Here is a 17,416-nt window from a genome sequence, read left to right as displayed (position 1 = left end):
TCCACATTTTCCTTCACTATTTTCCTCAATAACAAGATTATGCTTTTCAAACACTGTTTATAACTGAAAGACCAGTTCCCAAACCCCTTTATATGAGATACATACAAAATTATAATCCTCCTTAATGTTTGAACACTTGCTGTTCAACAGTTACAGGAAAAAAACCTGTACTTTCAGTAACTCTCTGCCATCACTTAAAATACTACCAGCTTATACTGCGGCCTTCTAAAAATAGCCAGCTTGAATCCTGAATGTATGGGAAACCAGTACAACCCCAGTAAGAACAGTATAGGAAACGAAGAGGAACGGAAGAGTAACGAGTAGTATCAAGCATCTAATTGTAAACTTGATTTTTGCACTTGTACAATAACCTACATTCAATATGGTTTCCAGCCATGATAACGTTAAAAAGACAGCGTACATACACAGGTGTTACAAATGTTCACTTCATATAAAGCCCACTTCTGAAGCACTGAAAAAAACCCAGCAAAACCTTACAGACGCCACTTACAGATAAAATAGTTGCACATTACCTACTCTGGCACTGAACAGCTGCTCATAAACAGCACAGACTTCCTACATCCCTTCCCTTCACTACTGACAAGTAAGCCGTTAGTGACAAGCCTCCAAAATGACTGGCTAATAATTACATCATTGTATGCTCTCCTTCCACTGAAATGGAAGGCCAAGTTCGGACAATAAGTAAACAATGAACTCCATTAGGAAATATCTTTATCCTCTCCTTTAACTGTTACCACCTCTAAAGGAGTGTGTGTCTGCTTTTGTTCAGCTTTTTTTTGTTTTGTTGGGTTTTTTTAAGTCCAGATCCACTAGACCATAAGCTTAAATAATTGCTTACATCATAGTGGTAGTCATTACAAATACAAAATTACAGTAATCATTTCTTCTCCATAATTAATCATTTCCATGACACAGTAGTTAACCAAATGTGTTTCATAAATTTTCTTTGATAACAAATGCAGAATGATTTAAACTGGGAGCTGTTGAAATATAGTACAGTTCATGAAATAAAACAGAGACGCAACTGAAAGCAACATATAGTGCTAACACATCACTGAAGGTCAACCTTATTGACATAGGTGCAGCTGCAAAGAAAACCAAACCAAACTAAAAAAACCTCAGGGTCCTATTTGTTTAAGAAACCAATAACCATTCTGGGAAATCTAGATAGGCATACATCTCATTCATTTCTTTAAATGTATTTGTTTTAAAGAGTGTGATTTGTGTGTACACTAAGACACTTCTAGATTACTTGGCACTGCAGTGAGTGCCCACAGAGGTAAGAGGATCCTTCCTGTTAGAAAGAATTAAATTCATAAATACTGGTAATATTCCTCCTCTCAATACACCCAGACAAACAAGAAAATTAAATACCTACCAGCTTCAGGCAATAAACCTTGTTTTTTAACAAGAACCTGGTTTTGCACCACTTGGATTCGGTAAATGCACTTGAAGGCTGTTGATTTATATAAATTGGTTTGAAGTTGAGATTGAGATGGGATTAAAGCATATCGGGGTGTGAAAGTTTGCAATTTAAGATGTCTGCAAGAGGATCGAGGGTTTGTGTACAAATAGTACTAACACTTTCAAGAAAAGAAGTAGGGAAAATTATTGATGTGTGTGAATAAGAGACCACTAACAACTTCAGCTAGCTTTATACCTTGTGTAGGAGCATACACAGTCTAACTTCAAAAATATTTTATATGTATTGTGCATATACTTCTCACACCAGATGACAGAGAAGTGTTACGACTACCTTTATTTTTCTTATAAAAACTGTAATAGTAAACTACTTTGAAGAAAAATAATTTTGAGATATTATAGTTAAAATGGGTATCTTAATTGCTTAAAATGATCTTTAAAAAGTGGTAAATTAGCAGGTTTCAACTCTTACATGGCATATAGCTTAAATGAGAATATTTGAGGCGAGTTGAATTGTCTTAACAAGTAGATTTATTGTTTCACTATTGGAACCTAACCACTAGTTACTTGGTAGCATTGTCGTGTCAAGATAGCATATAGCAACATTTCCTTTGCTCTCCATTCAAAAAATAGGATAACATTTTGACCACGAACTGTGCAAAGGGCATCAGGAGTTACCCGTTAGACAAATTTATATACCAGCACAAAAACAAAAGACCCAGGGTAAGACAGAAATATTTCAGAAATCAAATTAACCTGAAATCCTTATTCAAAACTTTGGAAGCAGGAAACTTCATTATATCATTAGAAATGTCAAAAAGAACCCATTGGATTTTTTTTCCAACGAATCAAAAATAAAATTACCTGCACGTATTACTTAAATACAAGAAACATCACTGAAACGAATTCAATAGTTTGTTCAGATACCAAGTATCTTAAAGTAATCTGATTTAAAGAAAAGAAAAGAAAAGAAAGAAATTATTGCACTCCTGGTCATGACTGGAGTATTAGAAACTCTATGTAGAATTCTACATGTTGGACTAAGTGAATAGGGGATACAGAAACACAGACAGGACCACTGCTAGAACTCCAGGAGCAGCACACTAGGCACTTTACTGGAAAGTTCAAGGATAATTTCTAAATTCAAGATTAAGACTAACCTCAAGCTGTTAGTATCCACTCTGCAACACAGAGTGAAGTCTGGCTGGTGCCGTTTCCTCAAAAGCTGACACAAAAAAGTGCAAGTTCAGTGACTGGTCTGGACTACTCATTTCTTCCTTTTAGCAGCTTTTCATACTACAGCATTCTTGGTGTGCAATACGCACAGCAACAGGACAAACTGAGAGACAGCATAAGTTAGAAGCTGCAGAGTGGCAGAAATCTAATTAAGTCTAAGTGGTAAAACTAAAGGAATGTAAATTAGAACCAGATACATATCAGCTTCCTCACATGCAAGTTGCACTAAATCAGACTTCCTCTGGATTCTCTAAATTCAGCCCAACATTCCTACCGTGTGGAACTCAAAATCAAACTAGAGTCTTAGGCAATAGTTAACCAAAAAGAATGCACTTAAGCTTAAGAAAATTGAGAATACATATTCAAAATCTATTAAAAAAAATGTAGTCAAAAGAAAACAGGTTAAGCTTTTGCCTTTTCTACAAATATATGTTAGTTTACAAGAGAAATCCCCCCAGGCCAAAATCACAGTCGAAATTATTTCCTCAAGGATTTCCACTGTTGTTCATTTTACCAGTAATAGTCAATAACTGCAGAAATCAACCAAATCTTCCTACTACAGTGGGATCTGTAAAAACTTGGTACTTATCCAGCAGCAAGGTGAACATGAAAGAACAGCAAAACCAATATTCATTATAAAGCTAAGAGCCAGTAATACAGAAGAGCTCATCAGGGTATGAAACCTTCATTTTACGAACTTCTGAAAGAGCGAGCTACTGTTATCTTGATGATTTGAAAATACAGAAAAATTCTGGGACTTGTTGTCCAAATACACTGTGTTTGTTTACTGTGCAGTTACTTTAGTAAGTTGATTAGCAACAGCAGTAAATCAATTATTTTATTCAACATTCAAGGCAACTACTTTTCAAAAAACAGATACAGAATAAAGGAACAAAGATCAAAAGAAGAAAAGCTGAATTCATCTTAAAGGGTGATTTTATGCCCAGAAGCTACACACAAAAGCAGTCTGAAATCCAAAATACAATTTCTCTAGTTAGCATCTATTCAGGTTGATGCCCAAAATGCATATACTTCCTGAGTGCTTACACTACCCGGGAAAAAAACTGACAAAGACATTTATTACTAAGCATGCAGGTAACAATCTGATCTACAAAGTAGCACTGCAATTTGGCAGTATTGAAAATATTATTCTAACATTAGTTAACCCATCTTAAATGCTTGTCGTCAACTTTAAAAGCAAAAATATTACCCAAATGATTGGCAACATGAGCCTCTGTAGCTGCAACTGACATCATTTACTATGTCGAAATACTGTACTCACCGTTTAGTAGCAGTGAAAGGAAAATAAAGTGCTCATTACTAATGACAACAGTCTACCTCTTATTTTTTATGAACTGAAAAGGAATCATTGCAGCGCACTCATGCCCACCCAGTTATGTATTCTTAAATGAGAACAGGTCTAACTGGTATTATTAGGGAGCTTGGGTTCTCAGATCATCCTTAGTTTGACAGCAGTTCCCTTACAACTTTTTGTCTACTAACAATGCAAATGCAATTGGGAAAAGAGGGGCACCTTTATATGCATTAAGTACATTTTCAAAATAACAGGAATAATTCTCTCTTGCGTAGTAACCAATTTAAATGCAACATACTGGGTTTGCGCCTGAGGAAGACAACCTTTGAAGGGCTTCTGAAGACATTTTTCTACATGTCTTAGATTCAGTAAAATGCAAAGATCAATAAAACCAGCATCTAGGCCGATATATAGTGGAAACATAAAGCATCTGGATCCAACAAAGCAGAGAACTAAATTTCAGACTTACGTTTCTCATCATCAGCATGTACTAGAGATGCTGCTCTCGACAAAACATCCAATGGAGTCTCCATTCCTCTCCGGATCCTAGAAAATTCAGAGCCAAAGTTTCAAAGAGTAAACTCACAGAGCCCTTACCACCACATACTGGGTGGTATGCCGCTTTTTCATAGCGTACACACGTGAGGTTTTACAGAAGGAAGTAGTAATGAACAAGAGCATGACAGCAGAAAGAATCAAAAATCCACATTTCTGCTGCTCTTTTCATGTTATACCAGCACAGGATTTGTTAAAACTAAGTCATTGCTGAAAACAAGGGAACACTGGAATTAGCTTTCTCACCAACTACTCATCCAAAACAAACCAGATGACCGAATTCTCAAGTACTTGACTGAAACTGATGACTGCTGCTCACATATGTTGCAACAGGGTTATCTGCTATATGTTACGTTCTAAGCGGTTTTGCCTCCCACGTGCCAGCCTTCCATCCCAATAAATAGCTACTTGAGACAATATCCAAAGATGCAACTCATCTGAAGTGAAGATGACAGCTGGCCTGACTACCTACATGAGCCTAAGATTGCTTTAGATCCATAGTATTCAATAAACTCCATACTCTCCCATGCCCAAAATAGAATCATCCAAAGTTTATAAGCCACTAAGACATTTTCTTACTCGTGAACATATAGTCAAACACTGGGCATAAGTATATATAACAACGCAGACAGAAAACTTGCATAATCATAATCACACCTCAGTAGCTGCTTTTCCCCCCTTACACACATAATTACACGTAATTCCCATACATGAAAAATTAACACCATCACATAAAAACACACATTTCAGCACTATACTAAGCAACAAACTCTGCCATAAAAAAAAAAAATAAAATTGTATTACAGCTTACATAAGCCTCTCAAAGCTTCACATGAATGGCTTCAAAACTAAAAAAAGAAGTTCCAGTATGAAATTCCAAAAGATATGAAAGGGAAAGAAAGGAAGAGAGTAACATGTTATCAAGATGCTTTTGTTAAAACACCAATAACTTATATGTGTTTTTAAGTAAGAAGGCAGCAGCATAGACAGAACTGTTAAGAAAACAAACGGAGAAAGAGAAAAAAGCCAGGACTGCTAACAATTCCGTTTTGGGGTTTTTTTTTTCCCCACAAAACTAGCATGCTATTCTGTCGTAAGAACTGTTTACTGTAACTTACTTTACAGTATGAGCTTAAAAAAAAAAAAAAGGTAGTGACAACTACAGAAATCTCAAACACATGTACATAGACTTAACAACAAGCATATGTTTGTGAAGCAATTTCCTTGACTTTGCACTATAAATAATAAACCTCGCTATCCTCCCTCCCTCCTCCTACATAATGTCAAAGACTTTAAAGCTAATCAAAGATTTTTAAAGCATAAGAAAAAGGATTTTTAAAGTATTTTTAAGTTTAAAAAAACATATTTTCAATGAAGAATTAAATCCAGTTTTGCTTCCATAGAACTGTGCAAGAAGAGACATACTTGAAATAACTAAGTATAGCGCTTGAGGATGAAAACATGCATTCTCCCTCCGTCAGAATCAGCTTTTGTTCAAGAACAGTATTTTAACTAAACTTATAAAATCAGTTAACTCTTTGAATGAAAGAGAGTACATGTGGGCAAGAGGTTTTAGAAAACAAGATCTTAGATTCTTATTTTACTAAGTCTGTCTTCATTAAATATTTCTTTATATCACATTTGGCCACACTCTCTTCCAAATCAAAACAAAGATTTGGAAGAGAGTGTTCAGTAAAGAAGCCTTCAGCATCATTCCACCTTGATCCCGTAGACCCTGATGCTTGGTTTCTTTCCTGCTTTTTGTTTTCTTGGAGTTTAAAATAGCACCGCTTTATTTCTCCCCAGACTGTTGATAACTGACCCTCTTGCACAAATTCCTCTAAGAGAGTGAAAATTCAGTTGGAAAAAAGATTAAAATATGTCTGATCAGAAGATGCAGCTACACCAAACTGATGGCTAACTCATGATTTAGTACTAACCAGCTTTGTCCTAAATTTCAAAGACAGTAATACAAAGCTTTTTGGTCAACTCTTTAGAAAAACCCTCTTGACAAAGAACAATGCAAAGGATGTTAAGATGTCTTTTATTGAAAACAAATTGCTGCTTTCTTTAAGTTTTTCAGTAATTTTCAAATAATGGGAGTAGCAGATGCCCAATCCCATTCCGGAACATGCTCCTAGTAAGAGAATTGGCCAGTGACAGAAGTCCACATTGAGAGAAGGAAACAGGAACCAAGTCTTAATTCTATTCAGGAAATTAGACACTTTAAAACAACTTCACTACAACTGGCCTCAATATAGTTTTGTAGCTTTGCATATTATTAAAGTTCATATCATGAGAGAGCTGCAGAAGCGTTTCTCTCACAGTTAAGGCCTTGTGAAGAATGTTGTGCCCATTCAAGAGCTTCTTTGAAGGGATGCTGTTAATACAGAGATCTGCAAATTTCAGGGTGCAATGCTCGGATTTTTTAAACATGCTGAACAAATTTACAGTGATGAAAATTACCTTCAAGGAGCTATAACCTTCCGGATTATTTTTCAAACAGTATGAAATCCCTCTATCTCTAAATTAAACTAACAGGTCAGGGATAACAGTTCAGGAAAGAAATAAAGATTGCCTACGAGAATGAGAAAGGAGGAATCTTCTCTTAGACAGTTCAAAGCTTAAAAACCTAATCCCATCTCAGCAAGGACAGCAACTGCTACAGCTACTCCAAAGCAGCCTTCAAAGAACAGCCTGGTCATCCTCAGAAGGAGTCATGTTTCAGAAATGAAAGAATCATTCAATTTCCAGGGTTCTGACAAAAAAAAAAAAAACAAACCACAGTTAAAAAGCAGGCTTCTGGTAAAAGCCAGCTAATTCTCTGTGTGACACAGAAACCTGTCTATCCAGCAGAAACTAACCTGAACCAAAGTTGAATTTTTATAAGTATCCCTGTCAAAAACCAACTCTCTAGCCTTTATGCAAGCATTGCTCTATACCCACACCTCATAAGGGAAAACAAGCGACTAGCAAAGTACAAGTACACAAACTTAACTTCCTCGGGATAGATCTGATTAAACACTATGGAAACAGTTTCATAAGTATCCTACTGGTTACAAAATCTTAACTGCTAGATTCAAAGAGAGACAAGCCAAAAGCCCTTTTACAAGCGCTCAAGATATTTTTATCTACCATAATTTCAAATACTAGTTTAATATCTTACTCAGTCCTTTTATTCATCAGTTACTACTTCCACTCAACATTCCCCTAGCCTGTCATCTCACCTACATTGGCAGCGAAGAAACATTCTGAAAAACGGTAAAGACACAGAATGTAAAATCATAAAGGTACAAGGTCTGAAAGACAAGTTACTAAACACTGATCCACTAGTAAGTTTTTTTTATGCAACACTTGAAGAACACAACACCCATTAGTGTAAAAAAACAGCACATTACTTTCCCTCTCCTTTTCAAGCTTTTGCAAAGTCCATGTGCATATGGAGTACTCTCAGCTTTGCAAACACCCGCTAATGTTTTTTGGAAGACTACAGAGAAATTAAATCTTTTGAAAATGAACAGTTAAGTGATTTCATGAATTTATACAGCACCTTCCAAGCATCAGGGAAAGCACATGGGGGAAAAAAAACCCTGAAGTTGCTTGTTGGAAACTTAAGTAAACAGGCAGTAGAGAAACCGGCACCAGAGACTAACTGCAGACTGAACAATGAGACATTTATTCAGTCCCACGAAAGTTATTTTTCACAGTGGGGTATGTCAGGAAAGATTTGAAATAAAGAGAAGAACTTTATATAGGATTTTTAAAAAAGGGGCAATAGCGAAGGGATAGAAGAGAAAGAGAAACATGGGAAGATTACGTTTGAGGCAGTAATCTCCATTATGGAGATAAGATGGCTTTTGTCTAGAACGGATCTTAACTAGTACCTGAAGTAACAAGTTAGATGACAGAAACAAGGAAAAAGTTGGGTGGTGAGAACAAAAGGCCTGTACAAAAGACATGCTGTGCAGATAAGAAAAATCAGAAGAATTCAGACACAGTTTGGACACAAAGATCTAAAGAGAGGTCACAGTCATAAAGATACTCGGATAACAGGTCTGACTGACAAACAGAATAGTGGCACAGCCAACAGCCATTGCAAACATGTTAATAAGAAACATCTGAAAGCAGACACTAGTAAGAGGTGTCTCTTAAACCTGTTGAGGGTGAACTAAAGATAGACATCTACACGATGCCAAGGAGAGAGAAAGGCTGAACCTTTCAATGATGTAGAGAAAATTCTGGTACTTGCATTTCACTTGTCTGGTGAAATTACAGAGATAAGGTTGGAGGGAGAAGGAGTGGATTAATAAACAAAGACCATTATAACAACAAAAAAGTGAAAGAAGAATAAGACACTCGAGAAACAATCACAAGTGAGGACTAAAGTGAAGTAAGTGTAGATAAACCCCAAGTATAGGGAAAACAAGATTAATCAAAGAGCAGGGTCAAATAGATCAAAAGCAGCTCACATCTAGGAAGACACAGGCACAGCACTTCCCAGTCAAATTCATAACCAGAAAGTACCTAGAGAAAGAGACTCCGGCTGATTTCAGTGGAAGAAAGCTAAACTGAAGAGGAAATCCAGACAGAACTTATCAGCACAATCAATAAGTCTACAGAGGAAAGGAAGCTAAAGCAGCAGTTTGATGTAAACTACGTCAACATCTTTTATTTTTTAAGATAGGAGAGAGTAAAGCGTATTTGTACTGTGAATGAGAATAACGATAAGCACATTGTATTCAATATGTGTTCTCAATAGCCACAATACATTTAAATTTCTTCAACTACACTTAGATCAGAGCTTCTACTTGTGGATACATAAATCCTGTGTTGAGATACCCATGCAAAACGTTAACCCTAAGTGCTCAGAGTTTAGACTGTGATTACCATGTAGCACTGATCAGCCTTCTGCATTTACAACTGACAGTCTTCAGAGTGAGTTCAGGCTACTTGGCCAAAATCATCGAAATACCACTTTTTTTTTTTATAAATGTATTTATTCAGCACTTTCAGGGTTTTTTTACCATGCTTGTTTTGCATGTGGAAAATGTGTTTGAACAGGCAAATCTTCAAACAGAAACAACTTAACAATTTAACTTATCACACAGAAAATTATAAGCTTAAAGCAAAGCTTTGGCATTTTACCTTGTGCGGTTTATTTTCTTTTTGCGTAAATCCTCCTTAACAAGGTAACATTCTAAAAAGAAAGCTATAAGCAATGGTATTTGAATTAAAAGCTAACAAACATCAGAAATTAAAGGTGGAAAAGTCTAACCTGACCATATATTGTATCTACAAGATCGCTCAAGTCCATTCTACGTGTTATACATTCTGCTGCAAACATATTATGAAACATCTAACCACAGTAAAAATAACTGAACCAAAACTACCTTTTATAATAGAAAACTTTCAAATGTATCTGAAAGTAAACACATTAACCACCTCAGTGTCTCCATATTGTTTTAGTTATCAAAGCTACATATATTTAAACAAGAACCTCCTGACGCTTCATAACGTGAATGCGCTTCTTCGGTTAACATGCCCCAAAGGTCTGTACCAATGATTTTCTATCCTGGTTTAGTCACTAGCCATATTTTATTATACTACCAGACCATCAGATCTACCCCTTTCAGCACCACTTCTGGGTGCTCATCACCTAGGCACTGGCCTAATTCCTACTCCAAGGCGGGCGTAAAAGCTACGTGGTAGCATTCATCTCACCGAGCTGTTGCTGGGCAGAGATAAGGAAGGCTAGCAACACAGCACCCTGCACCGCAACACCCTGTCCCCATTCCCCACAACGCGCGTTGGAGATGCTGGCGATTCAGCAACAACTGTGTCAGCCCGGTAGTTTGCTTCAAAAAACAATGCAAATGCACGGCGTAGACGCACCTGAGTTCTACCAAGAGCCTAATGGGCCAGATCTGTGCTTTATTTGCGACTGAAAGTAGTTCTTGTAACTGATCGCAAAAAGCCTCACAGCCGGATCCCAGGTATCGAGGTTATAACTGGCGTATCAATGAGAAGAGAAAGAGATGTAGGGAATTTAAGCAAAACACGCTCTACATCAGAAATACCCTCACAAGCAGGCAGATAGAAAAATACAAATAAAGGCCAAGAAGTTTGGAGAAGAGCCCTAAAAAAAGCTTACGTATTATTAAGGCAGGAGAAGCAGATTGCTACCAGGCTTTTTATGGTTTTGGATCTAAGGGTTCTTAATATCACTGCCTGCAAAGAGAATGTCGCTCAGGTTTCACAACCTACAGTTTGTTCCTTTACGAGGAATGCTCTTTAAACAACTCCCTCATCTAAAGTTAGAAAAAATCTAATCAGATAATTTACCCTGCAGAAGTCATCCTGGAGCTCTTGGTCAGTCAGCCCTCTTTGGTTTAATTAGAAAACGTCTATTCTTTCTTGTTTCTGATAATCCTGAAGCACCAAGAGAGTAAAAGGGAAGCGAGCTGGCTTCGTGGTTTCTCAAGTCTCAGTGGAAACGGTTGTTAAATTCCCATTCATCACACTTTCAGAAGAAGGGTGAACTGGTGTCACGTGCAGTCAGCTCGACTCAGAAAATTAATTACTTCTGATTACATCTGGGAAACATAAAGCTAGCTCGACTGAACAGACTGCCATTGCACTGCTAAAGATCAAATTAAAAAAAAATCCCTACAGATGGAATATACTAGATGAAGAGTCAAAGGCCTTAACTGTGCCCTTCGGACTCGTCCTAGAAGATTTCACCACAGGAGCCTCTGCCACCGACGAAGTTCCAGGGATTTCCCCCGTAAGAAACAGACACCCCGTGGAAGCCACGGTGTGAACATAAGATGGCAGTGCCCAAACGCGCCCTGCTGGGTCCTGCGGCTCCCAAACAACCCTCCGGGCGGGCGCTCACGGCAGGATCATCTCCTAACGGTCACCCTTCGCCGTCACCCCCGCAGCATCCCGGGCCGCGGCGGCTCCCGCCACACCGACGCCCTCCGGCTCCCCGGGCGGCAGGAGCCGCCACCGGCGGCCGCCCCTCGCCCGGGAAACGACCTGCCCCCGCTCGCCTCCGCCGGGAGAGCGGGGCCCGGGCGGGCCGCCGACCCGGGCGAGCTCGGGAAGCCCCGCGGCGGCGGCCGCTCGGTTCCTCCCCGCTCCGCGGCCGGGTGTGAGGGGGTTCCCCGCCTACCGCAGCTCCCTCAGGGCGACAGCGGGGCCGCCCGCCTCCCGCGGCCGGCCCGGGGAAAGTCCCGGGGGGCTGCCCCGTCCCGTCCCGTCCCGTCCCGTCCCGTCAGGGCGGCGGCGTCCCGCCTGTCAGCGCCTCCGGGCCGATGCTCCCCTCAGCGCCCCGCCGCCAGCGGCGGGGCAGCGGGGAGCGAGGGAACGCGCTCCTCCGGGCCGAGCGCCCGGCCCCCGCCCGGGGCCCACCGCGGTCCGCGGGGGCACCTGTCCCCTTCCTCCCGCCGCCAACTTTCCAGCCGGCGCCCCGGCCCAGGCCGGGCCGGGCTCCGCTCGGCGGCCAGACCGCGGGGCCGCCCCCGCTCCCCGCTCCCGGGGCTCACTCACCAGCGTGCTCCCGGGCGAGCGGCGGCCGAGGGCGGAGAGGGCAGGGGAGCCGGGCCGGGGGGCGGAGGGCTGCGTGTTTACTCCCGGGCCGGGGCCGGGGCGGCGAAGCCCGGGAGCGGAGCGGAGCAGGCGCGGCGAGCCCCGGCGCCGCTGGCCCCGGCGCCGCTCGCTGCACGGGCCCGGGGAGGAATCCCAGGAATGATGGAATTCTCCTCCTAGCAGGTGGGGAGAGCGGGGCGGCCCCATTGGCTGGGCCCGGCTATGAGGTCAGCATAATTAGGGTAATGAGGCGCTGACATCATATCCTCGCAGGTAGGGAGAGAGCGGCGCAGGCGGCGAGGAGGAAGCGAGAGACGCGCCGAGCCAGGCCCCGCCCCGCCCCGCACAAAGGGCCCGGCCCGGCCCGGCCCGGCCGCGGATCGGCCGGAGCCGGGGGCGAACGGGCGGGGAGGCCGGAGGAGATCGCCGTGCCGGCCGGGGGGAAAGCGAGAGCGGCGAGGGAATAGTGCGGGAAAAGGCGGGGGCAGCGGTGCAGGAAAAAAGACAGCGAGCATCTGGCCCTGGCAGTGCCCGCCGAGGGACGCGAAAGCCGGCAGTAAGGAGGAAGGCTGGCGTTCGGGGCCCGAGCGGCTCTCAAGCGTACTTTGAAGAGCTTTTCTAGACCTAAACTTTCTCTTAAGAACAAAGCAAAGCGATTTTTAAAAGCGGAAATACACCGCATGCGTTTCAAATTAAAGCGCACCGTCACTCAGCACCTGAGAAACTGCATTCATAGCCACACACACAGCCAAAACCGGCACAAATGCCAAAAAGCAAGCTTTTCAGATTCTAGGGTAGCGTACTACAAATAGGCTGGAGGATGAGGGAGCTTACGTCCGCATGTTCAGTGCAATGCGAAGATCCTAGGTCTGAACAGATGAAGCATTTTCTTTATTTCCTGTTTACTGCTGGTACTCCTGAAACGAATATTCTTACAGAATGAATCCCTTCTTGCATTTGATATGACTCATGCAGCCGTCTGAGGAAATTGCCAAAAGTCAGGCTTGTGTAAAACTAAAGCTGAGCTATCACGCCAGTCAACAAAGAGCTCTCCCGCACTTCCATTTCCAGAGTACGAGCTCCCAGCTACAGTTACAAAACATCTGAAAGTTCGCTAGTACGCAAGATGATCCAGTCCCTCAAAACCGGATTACCGTGACAAGCAAAAACACACCTGCTCCAACAATCTCAGCGCCTCCCTGCCACTTGAATACCAGCATGTCCTCAGTCATTGCCATTGCTCTGCAGCAGCCTTCGTTCCAGGTTTGACATTTTCAAGACTCAAGAAACGGAGGAGCACGTCTCGCTAGAACACTTTGCCCGTTTCGAGTAATTTCATGAAATTAAACTGTCAGACAGCTTGTACATATGAAAGAACCACTTCTCTGAAGCTGAGCTAAGACTTTACCAATGTACTCTGAAGAACTCGGTAATGCTGTTTTCTGCAACCAGCATTTTAGCTTGCATAAATTAATTACAGAGCAGGAGGAGATAGGGGAAAGCAGTGTACTTGTGTGCTGTTCGTCCACATTGAACATCAGTCATCTGGAGAATCAGGTCCCATAATGCTCCATTTTACCTTTACAAATGCCACAGGGAGCCGAGGTTGCTTCAGGCAGCTCTTGCAATCCATCGCAAAGGGAAAGAAAGGGACAACAAATCAACCTGAGCCCCGCCACAAAAAAACCTTAGGATTGCAGATTTGTGGTGGAACCTGAAAAGAGCACAGGGCAACAGAAATACAAAGTGTCTCGGGACAATTCTGCTCATGGTATTTGTCCTGTTCAGCTCCTCCTCCTCTCAATGTGACAGACATATACGCTAATATAATAAATGCAGAAGCATATAGTGGCAGCACAACTGTCTGAGTTTTCTCAAAGAAAAAAAGTACCAAGACACAGCAAGGTTTATTTTAGATCCTGAAACTGGGATTTATGTATGAAAGAGTGGAGGGAGCGCAGCTCCCACATTTACCCAGAGGTGCAGCCAAAGCAGCAGCCCAGCCAAGTGGGGTGGGAGGCTGCATGGAAGGGAACGGTCGGGGATCAACCCACACACCCTGCATTTTGATTCCTTGAAAGATTCAGAATCCATGAAGGGTCTGTGCTGTCCAGTTCCAATTTGAAAAAAAAAAAACAAACAACAAAAAACCCCCCAAACAAGCTATCAAAATCATGCAAGAATAACCAATACTGATATATTTTCATATCCTTGCAAGGACAGGTCATGAGATCTCAAGGCCATCAAAAGCTAGCCAAAAATGCGTTCCAAACACTAAATGAAATCCAGATTTAGACTCAACACACTCAGTATATCTAATAGAAAGATTTCAGTTGCTAAAAAACTGAAAGGCATATAGTCTTAATAACAACCATAACCATTATTTTATACATCTCTTAAACTCTTCATCTGTGACACAACAATATATGGTAATATCTATATTTTTTAAAAGTTGGTATTTTATTAATAGACTACTGGAAAATATTTCATTACCAGCAAGCAGAACAGGAGTTTGCTGATCTAGTATTTGGAAAAATGGCAGTCAAAATAATAATGTAAAAATTATTTGAGAAAAAAAAAAAAATACCTGACAAGAAAAATACTATGACATACGGAAAACGAAACAAAATCTGAAACAGACATTGGTACATATCATGAGAATGGATTGCTGCACACTAATTACAAACCTTTTTAATATGTATCTTCCAGAAAAAAAGTATGCCACTCCTGTTTACAGCTGCTGGAGGGGAAGAGGGTGGAAGGGTTTCTTTAAACAAAGAGATAGAGCTCCTGGGACAAGGAGGAGCTTGAAAAAGGAGAGGTCAAAACAGCTTTTGATCCTTCGGATATGCTATTACAGCTCTCAGCAAAAGTTTTAGAACGGGATATTTATTAAACATCTAAAGAGTCTAAGGGAACACCAGCTTTCTGGGAACAACGACCCTCTGCATTCCCGTACAAACACTGCTAGTACAGACAGACTTCCCCACTAAAATTAGGTGTCAACGCTTGTTAAAACAAACAAACAAACAAACAAACAAAGAATTAAGTGCAAGTTGTCAAATGTTGGAAATCTTTGAAAACAAATCTTAACAGTTAACACACCATAAGAAAACCTTGCTGAAGCTGCTGAACTCAACACATTTTAATGCTTAGCCAAGTTGTTCAAAAGGCAAATTCACAAATTAGTAAAGCAAAAACAATCTTGTTTGATGAACCGTATTTTGGTTCGCTTGGGTGTTAAAATTTGTTTTCCATTTTGCACGTACTTTATAACTGAATGATATCAAAGGCTCTTTACTGACTCAGATATCAGCAAAAACGTACTTTGTTGAAACACAAAACCTGACCGAGACAGTTGAGGGTTTGTACCTGAACTAAAACAGAAGCAGTGCTTCAGCCCAAACTCAGGCACCCACGCAGAGCACCCAAGGTATGATTCAAATCCTGGGACAGACTCCAGTTGCCACTCCTGTTTCAAATGTATAGTAATCACTGAAAAATTAGTGACGTTCTCCATACAATATAGCCAACGCAACAGAAGAAGCTTTAACCACTGCCATGAAGGAGCCAGGATTGTGAATGACTGTGCATCTCGGCTGTAGCAGTATCAGCAGCATCTCCTAACTTTTTTGCTGTGGAGGATGCCTGTCAAGCAAAGATTTGCTACCCTGAATTGGTGCAACAGCCCAAGTCCCCTGGGCCCACTGAAGACGTTGCAGAACAATGTGTTCGTGCAGTTTCACGGAAAGACACCAATATTTCACGAGCAACATTTTAAGATTTTTTTTTTTTTTTTTATTTTAAATATAGCAGAGGGAAAGGACCCGAAAGCAGAGGGTGGGGGGAAAAAAAAAAAAAAGGTGTTATATCAAGTGCAGTTGCAGCCTACAGGGAGATCTGATGGCCTAGTTCTGCAGACCCTACTCAACCATTAATCTTGTAATTATTATTGAAATTAAGCCTGACATCTGTTCCATGACAAACTAAGAAAATAAAACATTTCCACTATAATAACAGTTGGTTAAAAATGCCTTGGGCAAGTATCTCCCTACATGTGGGCCACAGCAGGGATATGCCTTACTATTGTGAAAGACTTCAGTCTTAACTAGACATGGATACTCAATGTGGAAAGGGACTCAAACCTGTTTTGTTGAACTATTTTCAAGTGATTTCAGCTTGTAAGACTAGCAGCAGGGGGCACACGTATTTTTTGATTGAAGCAACACACAACAAGTGTAGAGCTACAAAGTTGGTTCTTTTTTCTTTAGGTGCCCATCTAAGGAAGTAATTTGCCAGCTGGCATTCACTGCATGCGAAAGCGGAATTTAATCGGAGTTCTTCCAATTTCTTACTGCAACCTCACTTTTGTTTTTCAAACAGCAGCAATCCAGATGCTTCTGTTACAACAGACAGGAACGCATGAAGTTACCTTAAGTCTGAAGAGAAGCCCAAGATATACTAACCTCTGCACAAAGATGATTAAGTTTGTGCCAAAAGCAAACACTTTTTCCAAAGCTATCACAAAACACCATTATTTGTCACAGGCTTAATAAGGTAAGTCATTGCTTCACAGTATCTGTCAGTACGATTACAATGCATGCCTCCATCTATCCACACCATCTTTTAATAAAATAGGTTAATTTTACACCAAATGACAGCAGCTTTTAAAATTGTATCTCAAAATACATTTTATCACAAACAAATTGCGTAGCCTCACAAGCAAACATCTTTTCTTCAATGTTAACACTGCTAAACTCTGAATCTAAAACTCTTCCCTGCAAAAATATAGATTCATTTGCACTGCACCTCAAAGCTACCTTATATAAAAACACACCCAAATTCAAAACACTGTAGCACATAAGATTTTAAAAGACACTTTAAATTTTTTTGAAGATTGTTTATTATTTCATTAGACCATAATGTGTTAAATTGCAGTAATTCCAGACAGACAAGTTGATCCAAACTGTAAGTTGATGGAGATGGTTATTTATTACCTGCTTCAAGACAAAGCTTGCCCTCTTCGTAATTGTCTGCCCCATCATCCAAAGGAAGATTAAAAGAGACAGTATAATTTCAGTTGGAGCAGGGTCATAACAGCAGCATAATCTTCAAGCAAACAATGAGATACTTTCAGACTCAAACAGAAATATGAATACCACTAACTCTGTTCTTTCAGAACATTTAACCACAGGTACTTTTTACTTGCTTTGTTCTAGAGAAGAGGAAGATTCCACCCTATGGAGGTTCCCATAAGATGAAGACAGACAAGACAGC

At 40.9% G+C, this 17,416-nt stretch overlaps 2 protein-coding genes across 5 annotated transcripts in view; both read right to left on the bottom strand.

Moving 5' to 3' along the window:
* Positions 1–12,206, bottom strand: part of VGLL4 (vestigial like family member 4) — a 95,605-nt gene extending 83,399 nt beyond the window's left edge. Inside the window, exons 1-2 of one of the 2 annotated variants that reach the window (XM_052776262.1) lie at positions 12,101–12,206; positions 4,464–4,540 (exon numbers count right to left, since the gene is read on the bottom strand). In XM_052776262.1, the coding sequence (XP_052632222.1) occupies positions 4,464–4,527 (64 nt within the window). In that variant the 5' untranslated portion in view covers positions 4,528–4,540; positions 12,101–12,206. Of the gene's footprint in view, positions 1–4,463; positions 4,541–10,891; positions 11,193–12,100 lie in introns of those variants that run through there. The other variant, XM_052776260.1, reaches the window with a different exon arrangement.
* Positions 12,207–13,668: 1,462 nt separating this feature from the next.
* Positions 13,669–17,416, bottom strand: part of TAMM41 (TAM41 mitochondrial translocator assembly and maintenance homolog) — a 37,045-nt gene continuing 33,297 nt past the window's right edge. For 2 of the 3 annotated variants that reach the window (XR_008233391.1, XM_052776254.1), the window contains one exon: positions 17,096–17,415. Coding sequence is in view for 2 of the 3 variants with exons in the window: in XM_052776254.1 (XP_052632214.1) it covers positions 17,378–17,415 (38 nt within the window). In the remaining variant the exon portion in view is untranslated. Of the gene's footprint in view, positions 13,854–17,095; position 17,416 lie in introns of those variants that run through there. The other variant, XM_052776255.1, reaches the window with a different exon arrangement.

This window comes from Harpia harpyja, chromosome Z, assembly GCF_026419915.1.
Source record: "Harpia harpyja isolate bHarHar1 chromosome Z, bHarHar1 primary haplotype, whole genome shotgun sequence".
Taxonomy (NCBI): Eukaryota; Metazoa; Chordata; class Aves; order Accipitriformes; family Accipitridae; genus Harpia; species Harpia harpyja.
The sequence above is the reverse complement of the archived record's forward strand: the minus strand, read 5'-3'. Positions and strand labels throughout refer to the sequence as shown.